The following is a 15,916-nucleotide window of genomic DNA, read 5'->3' on the forward strand; positions in this document are numbered from 1 at the left end:
GTCATACTAACTTAGCTGATTACAAGTTATTTGATCAAAGTAACCATAAAGTTCAAATAACTTAGGTTATGAAATAGCTTTCCTTTGTGATCTAAACACCTGTTCATACTTTAATGGCGGCGAATGCTGAATTCACTGAGAAATGTCTTACCTTTAAATTATAAAGTACGTCTAACTTATGTTACGTATCACTTATATTAAAAATATGTCATAAACATTACAAACTTATAAATATACCAAAGACTTCTCATTAAATTGTAGTTCATGACTACAGATTTCATTATTCTGTATTACACTATATTAAGTATAAAGAAATATTGAGTCTCAAATGTAATGTAAAGGATTTCATATTCATTTTCCAATTGGAGTTAAGTATAAAACAATTTTCCTTCGACCTCTGCAGAATCAAAAGACTATTTACGAGAAAACTGGAGAAGTTTATAAATTAGGATACACTTAAAAATAATAAGGCATTTGAAATTACTTTTTTAATTATTGAAATCTTAATCGAATCAGTGAATTAAAAACAACTTTTTGTGCGTAATCTACAAAAAATTCTTTAATTCTAATTGTATGTTTCATGACTCGTGTTTTGTATGAAGAGGTAGTGCGAACTCTCAGTGAAGCATATGTTAAAACTAGATTAATACCTAATTTATATTATACCAGTGCATCAAAGGAGTGCAACTGGAAATATGTATAACCACACAGCAATCCATACAGTGTATTCCAATGTTGGTTAATATTTTTTCAATAGTAATCCAGTGCTAGATTCGATTACTGGATTGGAATGATATAAACGGGGCATAAATGTGTAAGAAGTGTATAAAATTTATAATTATTCCTGACGAAACCGTAGCAACATGGTCAATGCACTATACGATGTTTTCACCAACTGAAACAAAAGTAATATTTATTTTTTCGACTAATAATAAATGTGAGCATAAAGATGCCATGGTTATTAACTCCAACAGAGTGACATAATGGCAGTTTAATTAGTCCATTAGTGAAGATTTCTTATACCAAATCCTACAGACCTTTTATTGCAGAATAATCTTTGTAACAATTTAACTTCCAGCGGTAGAGAGATTTAATAAATAACGTTACAAAGAAATCGTGTCATTAACACTTCAAACACGTGTTTTTGTACGACGACTCATTTTAATATCCTTACGCTAATGAAAGTGTTGCACGCAAACACAATATTTGCAAAATAATACAAATACGACTCAAGGCTTCGAAAGGTTAACAAAGATGTTAAAATTATTTTTTATACAAATACTTACAAATTAAATAACTTGACTTACACCAGCTACTTAGCATATAAATAATCACTTAACATCGTTATAACTTTATTTACTTAGGTCATAAAAATATAATACTGCATTCAAATAATGTTAAACTGTATGCAGTAATATCATCGTCATCGTCATAACCATCATCATCATCATCATCAACGTACAACATCAATATTCTAGCTAACTTGCAACTCCAATATCTTTCTCAGTATGCAATCTTATTAACATACATTTGCGTAAGACGCTAAAGACAGGTCATACATTCCTCCAGCTGTTAAGACCAGAGGTTTATTTGCTCGGGTGAAGACCAAAAGGAGAGTAGAGCGGACGCCTGGAATGGAGGCTAGGCCACGTTCCCATCCAGAACAGTATACTGAGAATCCAATACCCTCGCTCTGAAACAATTGGATTACTTTTAATTTTACATTCAGTGTTTTTATAGTCACTTGAATAGCCAATAAGTTAAGATTTCTCATACTAAAGTCAAATCCAAGGAATTTATTGGCCTCTTAACATATTTTATGTATTATTATGTATGTATTAAAGTTTTATGTATGTATTAAAGCGTCAATAGCCTAATGGTTAAGGGTACGGATTTCCGATCACGAGGTCGGGGGTTCGAATCCCGCCATTCGACTATTGTCGTAAACCATATCCTAGCACAAGCCTAGAGCATAGATGGAATGGTAAAAGAAGAAAAAAAAATTTCGCCAGAGGTTAAGGTAAAAGGTATAGTAGCTATGTACCTGTATGGATAATTCTTCGCACCATCGGCAAAGAATGTAAAGTACTACCATGTTGTATCCCAGATAGAAAAATGCCATCAATGATTTTGTCAAGTTTACTGAAACCGACTGCAAAGAATAAAGAAATCATTGAACCTTAAAGCATTGTATTAGGCGTGCTTTTGTTTTTCGTCAGTTCATACGCTTCCCAAATAGAATCTCGAGTCTACACTACATTAGGGGTCATTAGGCCTTGGTAAATTGCGCTGATATGAACTGGTTTTAAATTGTTTTACACCGAAAGAACTCTCTGTAGTGGATGGTGGTATTGCAGTTTTGGAGGTGACATTTTTTTTAAATCATAAGGTGGCAAACGAGCGAGCATCCACCTGTAATTGCTGAAATAGCGAAGTGACCGTTGCCCATAGCCATACGCAATTGCATATACGTTGCCTACCTTTAATCGATGGAGGAGAGGATGCACAGAAAGAAGATATCAGTTCCCATGCATCCTCTCATCCGGAAAGTCCACTTCCCATCCTTTCTTTATAAGAAAAAGGGTGAAGCGGGAAAGTGGACTAAATTAGGCCTCCGGGACGCACACTCATCAGACGAAACGCGGAATTGCTTCCACTACACGCCTATCTTCTGTGTGGTCGTGGTATTTCCGGGCGAGCCGGGTCAATTCGTGCAAAGATGTTAAAGCGGGCTCTACCACTGTTAGAACTTGTTAATTCAACGAGAATAGTCTGTTCGTGCTTCTTCTAAAGTCATACGAATACCATGACTCACCATGACAATCTGGTAGCCGATAGCACAGATCAAGACTGTGCTTGTCGCCAGATGTCCCAGCATTGGCCCACTTAAAACCTTTCGTAGATCCAGTGTATTGCTAAAATGGGTGATAATTATAATACAAAAAATATCAAATAAAAATTACATTCGCTTTTGATATTAATGTAAAATGTGTATATGCAGTAAAAACTTACTTTAAAATATATGTATGTTGTTTGATTAAATTCCTTAACCTTTTTGTGATTTTAAATTGAAATCGCTCGTCATTCAACAATTGAGTTTCTGTCATTCCTAAAATTACAACAATTATTCAAAATGCTTAATTAAGTTTTAAAAGAAAATAAAGATAAATGCTATTCATACATTGTCAGTAACGAAAACTTACTAATTTAACATTAGACTATTGTAATTAAAATGAAAAAAATGTAATATAACATCTTGTGAATTATCATGTTACCATATCCTGGTATCTAGTGATTAAAAATAATATAAAAAACTCGAGTGATTTTTTTTATGACAAACAACACATTTGAAATCATTGATATAGTCGACAAATAAAAGTAGAACTTACCTTTAAAGTCTTCAGAACAATCGCTTAATATATTAGTAAAGCAATCCTGTAGCACCGCAAATTGACATAACAATTGCATTAAATACACCTGAATTAGGATGTCGTATACCATGACGAAATACGACACATAAGTAAACATAACCACAACTGTGGTATACACTATTGAATATGATGAAGGGTCGGTGTAAGCAAATGGTAAGTATACGGGAACCATTAAGTTATAATCAATATCGTCCATGAAAGGATATCCATACCTGGAAAATTGTATCAAACGTTTATTACAGATGTGTCACAATATTATGATGTTTAATTTTGAAACTTTCTCTTTCTCTTTCCATCCTTTTACTATAAGGAAGTCAAGTGAATTTGACGGAGAAGGGGACGCACAGTCCTCATCCTATGCCCTATCCTACGTCAATTAAAGTTGGGCAACGCATCTGCAATTGTGGATGTCCATGGGCAGCGATCGCTTTGCTGTAACGGCGAATTTAGGCAGCCGCTTGGTTGTTTGCCAACTTATAGAAAAAAGGTATTTAAAGTAAAATCCAGTAGCTAGATCTAGTTAACTAATATAAGCATTGGTTATATCATTGCTACTTGTTAGCTATGACTTTTTCAACAGTAAATTGACACTATCGAAAAGTTCTGATTAGTAAAGATATTTTACGATCACGTGAGCTTCTGTTCATAATTCAAATATATTGTTTACAAATAATATATTGTTACCAAGCCACTAGTGTACAAGTCCCAAGCTTCAACAGAATCTTTAAATACGTCCTATTTCTCTTTACCCATACGTCAACTATTTTTCTCCTCGCTTCATTAGAAATATCAAAGCTGGGAGATTCCATAGCTGATGCTAATGTTCTGAAGGTTTTGCGGTATTTAATCTGTAAAAAAGAATATTATTCCTTGTTTTCTTTTAGTTGCCTTAACTCAATATCCACGGAACTGCATTCGTATTTTGTTTTATTTCCAATGTTCCATAATAAAGTGTAGAAATCGAATTTTAAATGTCAAAAGAATGTGTGAAATCGTTAAATATTGCGTCATCATTTAATTTCCTTCAACCAAACACGAACGTAAATAAATTAAAAAAATACTCCATCATATAATCACACACATCCTCTTTTAATTTTATTACAACAATTTGATTAATCGGCAAAAGTAACATTTATTGCATTCCCAATCAGAATAACGGCATTGGAACTTCGCAAATTAAGTTGATTCCCCTTCGATAAATTATGCAATTAACATCAATGAAAGGGGCCTTTGTGTTGCTTTGAGGTTCGAACTGAGCGTATGAAGATTGGAGTAACGGTATACCTTGATTGCGTTCACGCAAACGTTATGATCATACTGAGTCTACTATGAGTACTTTAATAGTTATAATAACCACATACAAAACGGTTATTTATCTGTCCCTTAGGGGAGATTCCATTGAAACTTCCTTTAGGGTTAACAACTCAACCGATATTTTCGAACGACAAATGAATTGATATCCTTCTTTTTGAAGTCGACTAAAAATGTGTATTAGGATTCTAGGAGTATCATGGAAGAACATTCCGTTGGGCTACTGTTGATACGTGTAGTTATATTATTTACTCTGTGGTGTTTTCGTCGTAAATGAAAAACATTCTTACCATGTTGCGATATTTAAATAGTGAACTGAACTGAATGAAAGTGGCATTAATGCTGTCAGTCGCCACATCAACACTCCATGTTATGTTGAACATATACCATATCTCTCCGAATATTATAAGCATAATAAATAGCTTTACTATACTGCTATATATAAAGTATCCTACACTATTTTCAACAGTCGACAACCCTGGAAAATGTTATGTTAGTGTTCAAAGGAAGAAATCAATTTTATGAATCAATACGTAGTAATGAACCTAGTGCTAACATAGGTACTTTTAAGTCCTATTTTATTTATTTTTCTATTATTATTATCAATAAAAAATTATCTTTACTCTTCCTTAAGTGTATTTAGCAATTTATTATATAGTTCACTATTGGAGAGAAAAAATAAGTACATAATTTTTTGTTAACTTAGCTATTCAATAACCTTTTTTCAATCTCACATGATGTGAAGGTCTCGTGAAGAACTTACTACAGAAATGATCTTATGAAATAAGGTCTTCTTTTGAGCGTCGGTGGCTCAGAGGTTAAGCACTTGACTTGCAATCTGTAGGTCCTGGCTTCGAATCCCGCCATGTACCAATGTGTTTTTCGATTTCCGATTTACATATGTACATTTATCCGACGTTCTTACGGTAAAGGAAAACATCGTGCAACCTGTACATATCTGAGAAGAAAAACAAAGATATATGTGACGTCAAACATCTGGGCCTGCGTGGATGACTAAGGCCTAGTCACCCTTGATTTAGGGTAGGCTCCGAGCCCCTCTGTGGGGGCGTATAGTGAGCTGATAAGCGAACCTTTTTTATCCATTTCCTACGTAAATTACCTGTGACATAAATGATTCTGTATATAGTTTCGAAAAATCTTGTCTCCAATTTGCCGCTAGAACTTTCTAGAGCCTTATTTCGTGTCATTTTATTCCAGAGTCGGGTGATGTACGTCATTTTGTCGCAAGGGAGCAACTTGTAATGTTTAATTAGCAATCTTTACCTTTAATAAACGGCTACCTATTAATTGTCGAATACAAAGCCTTTAATGATCCGAGGATTAATTGGAGTGCGTGTTTCCATTGCTTTAAGAGCGATTACTTTTACATAGTATTGCAAGCGCAAAACATTTGAGTATGTATTTATTTGGTATAAACAATCTTTCTAATATTATGTTTAGATGGATGGATGGATGGATGGATGGATGGATGTTTGTTTGAAGATATCTCAGACGTTTCTGATTGATGAGTAGATGCTCAACGATTAGCTGTTGCTCAACGGATCTCACTGAAATTTGGTATAGATGTAGAACATAGTCCGGAAGAACACTTAAGGTACTAATTAAGTTTTTTTATACTGCGCGGACGGAGTCGCGGTTGATAACTAGTAAAATATAAGTAAACAAGTTTCCTTAACTTAAACAATACTATAGTTTTATATTTATATTAAAATAATAACTTGTTTATTATAGAAATACTAATGATGTTAGATGTAAAATATTACTCTGCTATTCCTTTATACACGTCCAATTGTTTACTTAAATCACAGTTAGTATTCATTTAATAATTAACGTGAGAAAATGGAAACAAATCGTAACATCACACAGACTTTGTCATTTTCACATTAGCGTTAAGCGTTTAAAATCTAATTTATATGTTCAGTTCAACTAGCATTTATATATCACTTATGATTTTACTTAAGAAATTATTTACAAAAACCAGCCAGACTTAACGCTTGTCAGCTTTTGTCTTTCAAAATAAATAATGATAAATTGATGAAATTAAGGTTAAAAAAGTAAATAAAATCTGCTTTGTACTTCGTATGACTTTTAAATTATAAAATACATTTGAAACTCTAATATCCGATGGCCCGTTTAAGGATAAAGTAATTTTATTGTAATTAGCGCATTTCCACTCACTGTCACACTCAGAGATTGGTTAATCAAGCTGAGAGAATTGTTAATTAAACCTTCTCTTAGTGTAAGGCACCCTTAGTAATGACTTAATAAGTCTGAGTACGGTTAGATGGCTTTCATATTTGCAAACTAAACGAATGCGTCCGGTTACGAAAGTGTTTATTCTTAGAAAAGTCAAACGCGAGGGAGCGTGTGTCATACAAGCCCCTTTCGTAATTAGCCGACATGTGGCCGGATCAATTTATATTTGCTGTACTGCAATTGTACATTCTTAGGTTACACGTTACTGTATAGTCGAATTCAATTAAAAAGAGGTTATATATTTACACATGTCACTGGCTGAAAATGGTATTATTGGTTTATGGATTTTTTGAGCAAAGTTTCAGTGTTGATACAAACATGTCTGTTTTTAATTAGTCTATGATTACAGCCTTATAAAGTTATAAAGGTAATTTTGTTTAGACACGTGTGTTCTAATTTCTAATTTCGTTGAATTCGACTATAAACTAGAACATTATTTAATGATTTCCAAATGTGTTAATGTACACAGAAAAACTATCTTCAATTTTAAACAACAAGAGTTAGAGTTTGTGTAGCTTTTGAACCCCGTAAACGAATATGCGATCCACATTTTCTCTATAAAAACTAAATTAAATAGTAACTACAGTTAGGAAGAAATCCGAAAATGAGTCAGTGTATTGACTCAACACTAGCCTTATTAAAATGTCGACGTTTATATCCCCTCACTATTCATTCTGACATTGGACTTTGTAACGAAAGCACGTCATTCGCGCCAAAGGATTCTTATTAATATTGTTTAAAAGTAGTAAAATGCTGTAATAAGTAATAAAAGTTTTGTTCATAAACTCGATGAATCTTATACTTTCCAACATAATTAAGGCACTTGGAAAAACACGTTAATATTAGGTTGATTGCCCGTAAGAACTTTGCCTTTACGCTTTATAGAGACAAATTGTTAGGGAATTATTTAATTTGTTGCGTTTAACACAATTTACTATTTATGGTTAACAGTTTAATCTCGAACAGATGTTTGTAGAATGTTTTGTTGTTTAAAATAGTTGTCAATATTATATTTTCTTATTTAAAAATAACAGGATTTCTATACTTGATCTCAATCATCTCTGGTTAGAATATCCAGGTCTTTTTGCACAAACTATCGCCCGCGATTCCGTCTACGCCCAATTAAAAAAATGCTTAATTAATAACCTTTATGTTCTTCCCAAATATGCTCTACATCTATGCTAAATTTAATCGAGATCCGTTCAGTCGTTTTGGAAATACTTCTAACAAACATCCATGCATCTATCTTAACATTCGCATTTATAATATAACTAAGAAGTAAGATGATATATTTATAAATGTCACAATGTTAACATTATATTTAGCACTTGGTCATGAATCGTGGTTTGTTAAAAATGTTTAGAATATCATGTCAAGGTCACGTTTACCACATGTAAGGCATTACACCAGTCACATTTATGTCACAGTCATAGTTTGCTCAAGGTTTTATGACGTAAAAAAGCTAAATATGGTCTTACTAACATATACAGGATGTTACATTTTCATCCTGTATTCTAGTCCATATCATCATCATCAGCTCACTACTTGTCCCCACCGAGGGGCTCGGAGCCTAACCTAAGTTAAGGGTGATTAGGCCATAGTCAACCACGCTGGCCAAGTGCTGGTTGGTTGACTTCACACATATCTTTGAATTTCTTCTCAGATATGTGCAGGTTGCATCACGATGTTTTCCTTCACCGTAAGAACGTCGGATAAATGTACATATGTAAATCGGAAATGCCGTTCATGCCGCGCGGACGGAGTCGCGGGCGACAGCTAGTAATATTTAATGATTTGTTGCTTCCTATGTTATATTATAATAGAATACATTTGTTCATACCGGTTTTAACAGACAAAACTAACTTTATGAAGCAACTTGAAAACAATGCTTGCTAGTGACAAGTTCCAGCATATGGCAAGGTAAGATGAAACACTAAGTGCTTTAAGTTTGTTACAGCTGCTTCGTGCTTCGTAACTTGAGCGCAAAAGTTAAACAACAATACCTCACTAACTTATGTTCAATTAGCAAATGGAAAAGGTATTTATTTACGTAGTAACATGATTAAAATGAATAATGCAAAATATAGAATATCTCAAGGAAAAATTAAGCATTCAAAATATTAAATAAGTATAATATAAAAACGTGTCACCTTTCAGAATCATTTTTTTTAATATTAGCAGATTTTTCTTTAGTTATTAATATGTCATACAATTTCAACTAAGTTCCAGGCTTGTGCTAGTATATGGTTTACGACAATAGTCGAATGGCAGGATTCGAACTCTCGATCTCGTGATCGGAAATCCGTATCTTTAACCATTGGGTTGTGGCGCTTCAGTTTTAGGACTATATTAGATTTTAAGCATGCGCCATCTCAAAGGCCGGCAACTCATCTGATCCTCTGGTATGATTTCCATAGGCGTCGTTGAACACCTCGGTGTTCCCGCTGCTCGTTTGCCCTCTTCTGTTATAAAAAAAAAAAAAAATTAACAAATATCGAATTTGAATTACTTGTTACAAGGCTAGGTCTTTTATCACTTTGTATCAAATTCTCTTTATAGTCCGTAAATGAATGTATTTAAGTAGCGGCCTAACATAATATCTTCCTCGCCATAAAGTCGTTGCTATTAAAGAACCCAAATTTTATAGTACGTAATAAAACGCCAAGGCAGCTTTTGACTTTCTAGAAAATAACCATAAAATAGAACTTAAAATGATCTAATTTAGATAGATGTAAAGATACATTTAATTCTTGTCACTTCACAAATAATGCCAAATAAAATTAAAAAGCTATCGTTATTTATTTATATTTTTAATTTTAACAAATACAAAAAAAAATATTACTACTATAACACACCAGCTATTGCCTGGGACTCCGTCCTCGCGGTATTAAAAAAACTTAATTATGTTATCTTCATGACTATATTCTACATCTATACCGAATTACAGCGAGATTCATGCAGCTGTTCTGGAGATATCTTTAAACAAACATCCAACCATTCATCCATCTAAACATTCGTATTTATAATATTAGTAAGCCTGCTTAAAACACATTATAATATTTGTAGATTTATGTAAATTTAATATTTCTTGTACAAGTAAGCCTTATGCTTGTGCTAGGATATGGTTTACGACAATAGTTAAATTGCGGAATTCGAACTCTCGACCTCGTGATTGGAAATCCGTACCCTTAACCATTACGCTATTGACGCTTAAAAATAAATTTTCATTTTCATTTAAATCATTGTTTTCTTACATCATTGAAATATTTCCACATACGTCAAAGGGAAATAGTAAAATGTAAAGAAAGGTAGTGACGCATTAATCTTGAAAGCGAAGCAAAACAGTCAGCATGCTGTAGGATGTTTTCATCAACTGCAAACAAAATAATAAATAACCATCAATTTTACTTAAATATTAAATACCAAGTAGCATCTTCAAAAATCTAACATTTCAAATTTTTTTACAAAGTATATATTAATTAAAATGTTATGACATTAAGCTTCACAAAATCATTAGTGGTTTGTTTTTGAGACCAAAATCTCTGTATTAAACTTATCGTCAAAGATTTTGGTCTCCGAAACTCACAATACGCGTACATATCGAAATGTGGTAACCGTGAATCAATGTCTGCACATATTGAAATAACCATGCCATTCCTCTCATTGAACAATTGAAATTGTTAAACTTAACATGTCATTTATAAACGTCGATCTGTTTCAATTCCAACTAATTTTAATCACGTTAATGTTTTTAATGGAGCGTCGGTGGCTCAGGGGTCATGCACTTGACTTGCAATCTGCAGGTCCTGGGTTCGAATCCCGCCATGTACCAAAGTGTTTTTCGATTTCCGATTTACATATGTACATTTATCCGAAGTTCTTACGGTGAAGGAAAACATCGTGATGCAACCTGCACATATCTGAGAAGAAATTCAAAGATATGTGTGAAGTCAACCAACCGGCACTTGGCCAGCGTGGTTGACTATGGCCTAATCACCCTTAACTTAGGGTAGGCTCTGAGCCCCTCGGTGGGGACGTATACTGAGCTGATGATGACTAATGTTTTTACCGTAGTGAATGTGACAAGTGACAAATCAAAGAATCCACCAGCTGACAACGCGAGCGGCTTTTGAGCGCGCGCAATGATGAACATAATCCTCGGACGAACTCCTCGCAAAAGCGCGACGCCGCACTCCCAGTTGGAACAATATACTGAATTACTTATGTTCTCACTCTAGAAATTTTAAAGCTATAGGTTATATTCATGTAAAAAAAGTGAGTGACATTTTAACAATTTCACAAAATTATTAAAATCACAGTTACTTTGTAAACATTTTTAAAATGTAGTTTTTTAAGTTTAAATATTTATTTTTATATTATTTTGTTTATTTTGTGGTCTGTGGGACGTGGTCCTGGTAATCCATCGCACAAAGTGCCACCCTAGTTTGGACACCAGTCCGCCGCCCATAGGGGAAAAGCAAAGAAGTTTTTTTGTTCTGTTCTGTTCTCTTCTGTTTTTTTTTTTTACACAGAAGAGTACATTGCGCATTTAACATTCTACAAGTGCGATCTTTATAGAAAATATTTACTAAAGGACAGTCAATGTACAAGATCAATCAAAATCAAAACAAATTGATGTTAAATTACCAAGTTGTATCATTCAGACTCGAAATTACATCTTTAACAAGCTTGTATTGAATATCCATCGTGAAAATTGGGTTGAATGTGGATTTTCGTATTAATTAAAAAGGGTCAAAGGCGCGAGGGTTACGATCAAAATAAAACATCTGACCTGGATTTTAATTTCATCGCACCATCGGCAGAATAAAAACAATTCGAACACGTTGTAACCCAAATACAGGAGGCTTGCCAAAAATTTTGTAATACTAATTTTCACGGTCTGAAATTGATAACATATTAATTTACAAAAGCTTTTATACTAATGGATAAGTTTGTTCCAATATTATTTATGGATCGTATAATATTTCAAGATCGAATTAAAATCACCGACATCGTATATATTTATCGAACTCTTTGGGAAAACTGACCACGACGAGGAAATCGAGTCTGAATCATGAACTAAAAAACGAAGTCAACGAAGTCTGCAATGTTGTGACTAAGGGATTTCTAAAAGATTATTTTAAGCTCTTAAAACCCGACCATACCCGTTAAACCTACTATTTCAAACAGTATCTCAGTAGTCAAGAGTAGGAGAAACTATTAGTATTTTCTTATATGGCGGCCCAAGGTCACCGGTGAACTGCGCAGTGCCCTCCGATTCTCGCCCGTCCCATCACACCTACAATTGTGTTCTGTGCAGCGACTCTGGGGAACTTAGGAGCCGCCAAGATATCTGAATACCACTATACTAAAACTGGAATTTTGAAGCATACGTACCAATGCAACTTGATATCCAGCAAGACAGATTAGCATACCGCTAGAGGTAAGTTGACACAGCATAGGCAAGCTTAATGTATTCCTCAGCTTCATTGAATTCCTTTAACAAGAACATTTATGTATCGAAGATTCTCTATTGTTATTCTCTAAGTATGTCTTCGTATTTGTTTGGCACAAATTGAACCAAATATAAATTGTTGTATTAAATATAAGTTAAATCAAAATTATGTTAAGTTAAATTAAGTATACTGTAAACTTACATTAAAATAAATTTGTGCTGGTCTATAAGATTGTCAAATCTCTTTAAGTATTTCGTCTTGAATTTGTTATTTAAATTTAACTTTTTGTATCCAAGACCTGGAATATGAGACAAATATGTAAGCCGTTTCCTTTCTTCAACTTTTATTTGTAACTTTGAGATATTCGAAGCCTACCCTAAGTTAGGGGTGGCAACCACGCAGGCCCACTGCGGGTTGGTTGACTTCATACATATCTTTGAATCGCTTCTCTGATATGTGAAGCTTGCATCACGATATTTTCCATCACAAAAACACGCTTATTTTCAATTTACAATAACATTAAAAACTTACTTTAAGCTACATTACCTTTGTATGAACAATCAGTGACAATGTTCTCGAAACAATTCGCTAGTACAGCGTACTGGCAAATAAGATGTATCAGATGTGCTTGCAGTATTATATCGTTTACCATAACGAATAATCCTATTTCATTGAAAGCTAGAACCGTTGCGAGGTAGGTTGGGGGATATAATGTAGGATTGCGGAAATCATAGGGTAGTCGCATTGTTACAACTAAATTATATTCTATATCGTCCACCAAAGGATACACATACCTGGAACATACACAACAAAATACACTTTCTTTTTTATATACTCTGTGCCAAAATTAAGTAGTACAATTACTCTGAAAGGCATAATGGTACGGGAGCTAGCAACGTTTTAGAAGTAAGAATTTCAGGTCAGCTGATTTTGTGATACGTCGTCCTTCTAGCTTAGCTTGCTATAAATAAAGCTACATTTGCGAATACGTTATTGGTGCATAATAAAAACAGCATTTAAATATTAATTAAAGGATTTTTTAAGTTTATATTTTTTACTAAATATTTTTTTTATTTAAGAGATGATTTAATGTTGTCACACCAAAAACAGTATTTTGACATTGCCAGCCACATAGCTTATTACTTTACTAATAATTTTTGTTTAACATATAATGTTATTAATTAAAAAAAGTGTAACAGAAAAAAGCTGATAAAGTTGTAAAACGTTTTTTTTTATTTTATATCTCTCTCCTCAATAGTTTAAGAGGAATTAGAATTTCAAAATTGTTCTTCTTAGTTTGGACGTCGCGTATAATAATATCTTTTTTTAATAAAACACACACAAACACTAGTTTAATATAGTACATTACCATATTGACAACGTGCACATTCCTAGTGTAAGCAGTAACCTCAAATACTTCTCATTTTCAGACGCCCAAAAGTCAACTAATTTCTTTCTTTGCTTAGTTGATATATCGAAATTTTCTACTTGGGAAGCAGTAGCCAGTCTCTTAAAGAGAACCTTATTTGATGCCTTAAAATAGACAAATTGCAATAAATTAACAAACCTATCTCATCTTACTATTTTACTTCTCAATAATATTATAAATGCGAATGTTTTGATGGATGGATGGATGTTTGTTTGAAGGTATCTCCAGAATGGTTGATCTCGCTGAAATTTGGCATAGATGTAGAACATAATTAGGAAGAACACATAGCTTACTAATTAGGTTTTTTGTTAGTTCCACGCGGACGGACTCGCGGGCAACAGCCAGTTTTGTATAAGTTTGACGTAAATATATTAATACCATATTCCTATATCTATAGACTGCAATTAAATGTATAATAGTGACATTTATATTGGCTATGATTCCATCTAGACTATCAGCTTCGCTCACAAGGTTCCAAAGTTCGGCGAAAATAAATAGACCTATTATTGTTTTCACAATTCTGCTGTAAATTGCATAAAATATACCACTTTCAAATGTGGAAAGACCTGTAAAGAAGCAGAGAGAACCACAATTATAGATCCGCTTTTGTTTTTAAGCTTAGCTTAGCTTAAGCTTGCTTTAATTTTTTTGGCATAATTTATCATTTAGCCAATTATGGTAGTCCTTATTAGGTATACTTTAAAAACAAATAGCGATTGCTTGTCTTTGATGTGCTTTATGCATACAAATAAGTGTGGATTCTGTTCAAAATACTGTAAATTACTTTCATGATTTGCCATCGGTGCATTGAATATTTAGAAGTTGGAATAAATGTGTAATTTTTCTTGTAATGGGTGCAAAAAAAAAGAGAATTTAAATTGTATTCTAATTACAAACTGGATAAAACAGCAAACAAATATGGATTTGCTACCAGTACTTTTTTCTAATTGTTACTATTTACCTGTTATATAAAGAAGTCTATATGTAGTCCCGAAAAATGCTTTTTCCAATTTACCACACGACTCCAAAGCTCGAGTCGGTGTTAGTTTTATCCATGCAAATTTTAACACATCCATCGCTTGTGTTCGTCGCTTAAAACTACATACAAACTGTCGACTATTTAAACATACACAAATGTATATTTAAAAGCCTTTTGTGCAAATGTTTCATGATTATATTTGTATTGACATAACGGTATACGGTTGGAAGTTTATTTATAGTCAATTTTTTTCCTTTTATTCTTACTAGTTCTTACTAATATTATAAATGCGAATGTTTAGATGGATGTATGTTTGTTTGAAGGTATCTCCAGAACGGCTGAACGGATCTCGGTGTAATTTGGCATACTTATAGAACATTATCTGGAAGAGGACATAGGAATAATGTTTTTTTTTAATTCCGCGCAGACGGAATCGAGGGCGACAGCGAGTAGTTTTATATATCTCTAAATTTTGCCGTGGACTTCCAATGACTTGACACCTATAAAATACTCTGAGATATCAAATATTGTATTCCCTAATGTCTGATCCCGTCTAATTATGAACCTGCGCAAAGTTTTCTTTGCTCGTACACTTAAAACTTAAAGGACTTGAGGTCCTTGGTGAATTGGCCCTTAGTGGGCTATTATTAGGTTTAAATAAATAAATACACTTCGTCATAAATATATTGATTTTAACAATATGATTATAATATAACAAATATTTGACATCAATACATTTACACTTTTGATGATAACATTTTTACGACATTTTTAAAATAATTATCTCCCATAAACATTTAAATTAGATCTCTGAAACTTAATCTAATATACTTAACTATATATTAATTCTAAAGAGAGCCAGTTGTTTTCTTTTAGTTGTAACTTGAAACTGATTGGTCTTTGTGCTTACTTCTGGCATATTTTTTCAAGTTAACGCTTATTAAAATGTTACTTTGATAAAAATAACGTTATACATATAACCAAGTTACACAGGTTTGCTTAAACTTGATATTAAATTTTATTTTATGTAATG

At 33.1% G+C, this 15,916-nt stretch overlaps 2 protein-coding genes across 2 annotated transcripts; both read right to left on the reverse strand.

The window, feature by feature from the left end:
- Window positions 1-838: 838 nt before the first annotated feature.
- Window positions 839-5,980, reverse strand: Or-64 (olfactory receptor 64). Its single transcript, XM_013308987.1, has 9 exons — window positions 5,863-5,980; window positions 5,033-5,220; window positions 4,116-4,279; window positions 3,390-3,643; window positions 3,013-3,109; window positions 2,816-2,915; window positions 2,045-2,152; window positions 1,529-1,693; window positions 839-895 (listed from the first exon to the last, which is right to left on the reverse strand). Exons 1-9 carry the CDS (start codon window positions 5,978-5,980, stop codon window positions 839-841), a joined length of 1,251 nt encoding a protein of 416 aa, XP_013164441.1.
- A 4,358-nt stretch (window positions 5,981-10,338) lies between these two features.
- On the reverse strand, window positions 10,339-14,980 carry LOC106115558 (odorant receptor 13a-like). The gene is made up of 9 exons (XM_013308988.1): window positions 14,866-14,980; window positions 14,283-14,470; window positions 13,845-14,008; window positions 13,022-13,269; window positions 12,677-12,773; window positions 12,417-12,516; window positions 11,812-11,919; window positions 11,089-11,253; window positions 10,339-10,392 (listed from the first exon to the last, which is right to left on the reverse strand). The coding sequence occupies exons 1-9, from the start codon at window positions 14,978-14,980 to the stop codon at window positions 10,339-10,341; spliced, it is 1,239 nt and encodes a 412-aa protein (XP_013164442.1).
- Window positions 14,981-15,916: the final 936 nt, after the last annotated feature.

This window comes from Papilio xuthus, unplaced genomic scaffold (assembly GCF_000836235.2).
Source record: "Papilio xuthus unplaced genomic scaffold, Pxut_1.1 DF827777.1, whole genome shotgun sequence".
Lineage (NCBI taxonomy): Eukaryota > Metazoa > Arthropoda > Insecta > Lepidoptera > Papilionidae > Papilio > Papilio xuthus.

Bases quoted from the DNA above. Each gene is read 5' to 3' on its own strand.
- Or-64 (XM_013308987.1), bottom strand. From the start codon at position 5,980: ATGACGTACATCACCCGACTCTGGAATAAAATGACACGAAATAAGGCT. The intron at 2,153-2,815 runs GTGAGTCATGGT...TATTCTTTGCAG, and splicing joins TCGGCTACCAGATTGTCATG to TCGGTTTCAGTAAACTTGAC. The intron at 896-1,528 runs GTATGTTAATAA...CTTTTGTTTCAG, and splicing joins CTTTAGCGTCTTACGCAAAT to TTGGTGAAAACATCGTATAG.
- LOC106115558 (XM_013308988.1), bottom strand. From the start codon at position 14,980: ATGGATGTGTTAAAATTTGCATGGATAAAACTAACACCGACTCGAGCT. The intron at 14,009-14,282 runs GTATTAATATAT...GTCTATTTTAAG, and splicing joins TCTATAGATATAGGAATATG to GCATCAAATAAGGTTCTCTT. The intron at 11,920-12,416 runs GTACGTATGCTT...TATCAATTTCAG, and splicing joins CTGGATATCAAGTTGCATTG to ACCGTGAAAATTAGTATTAC.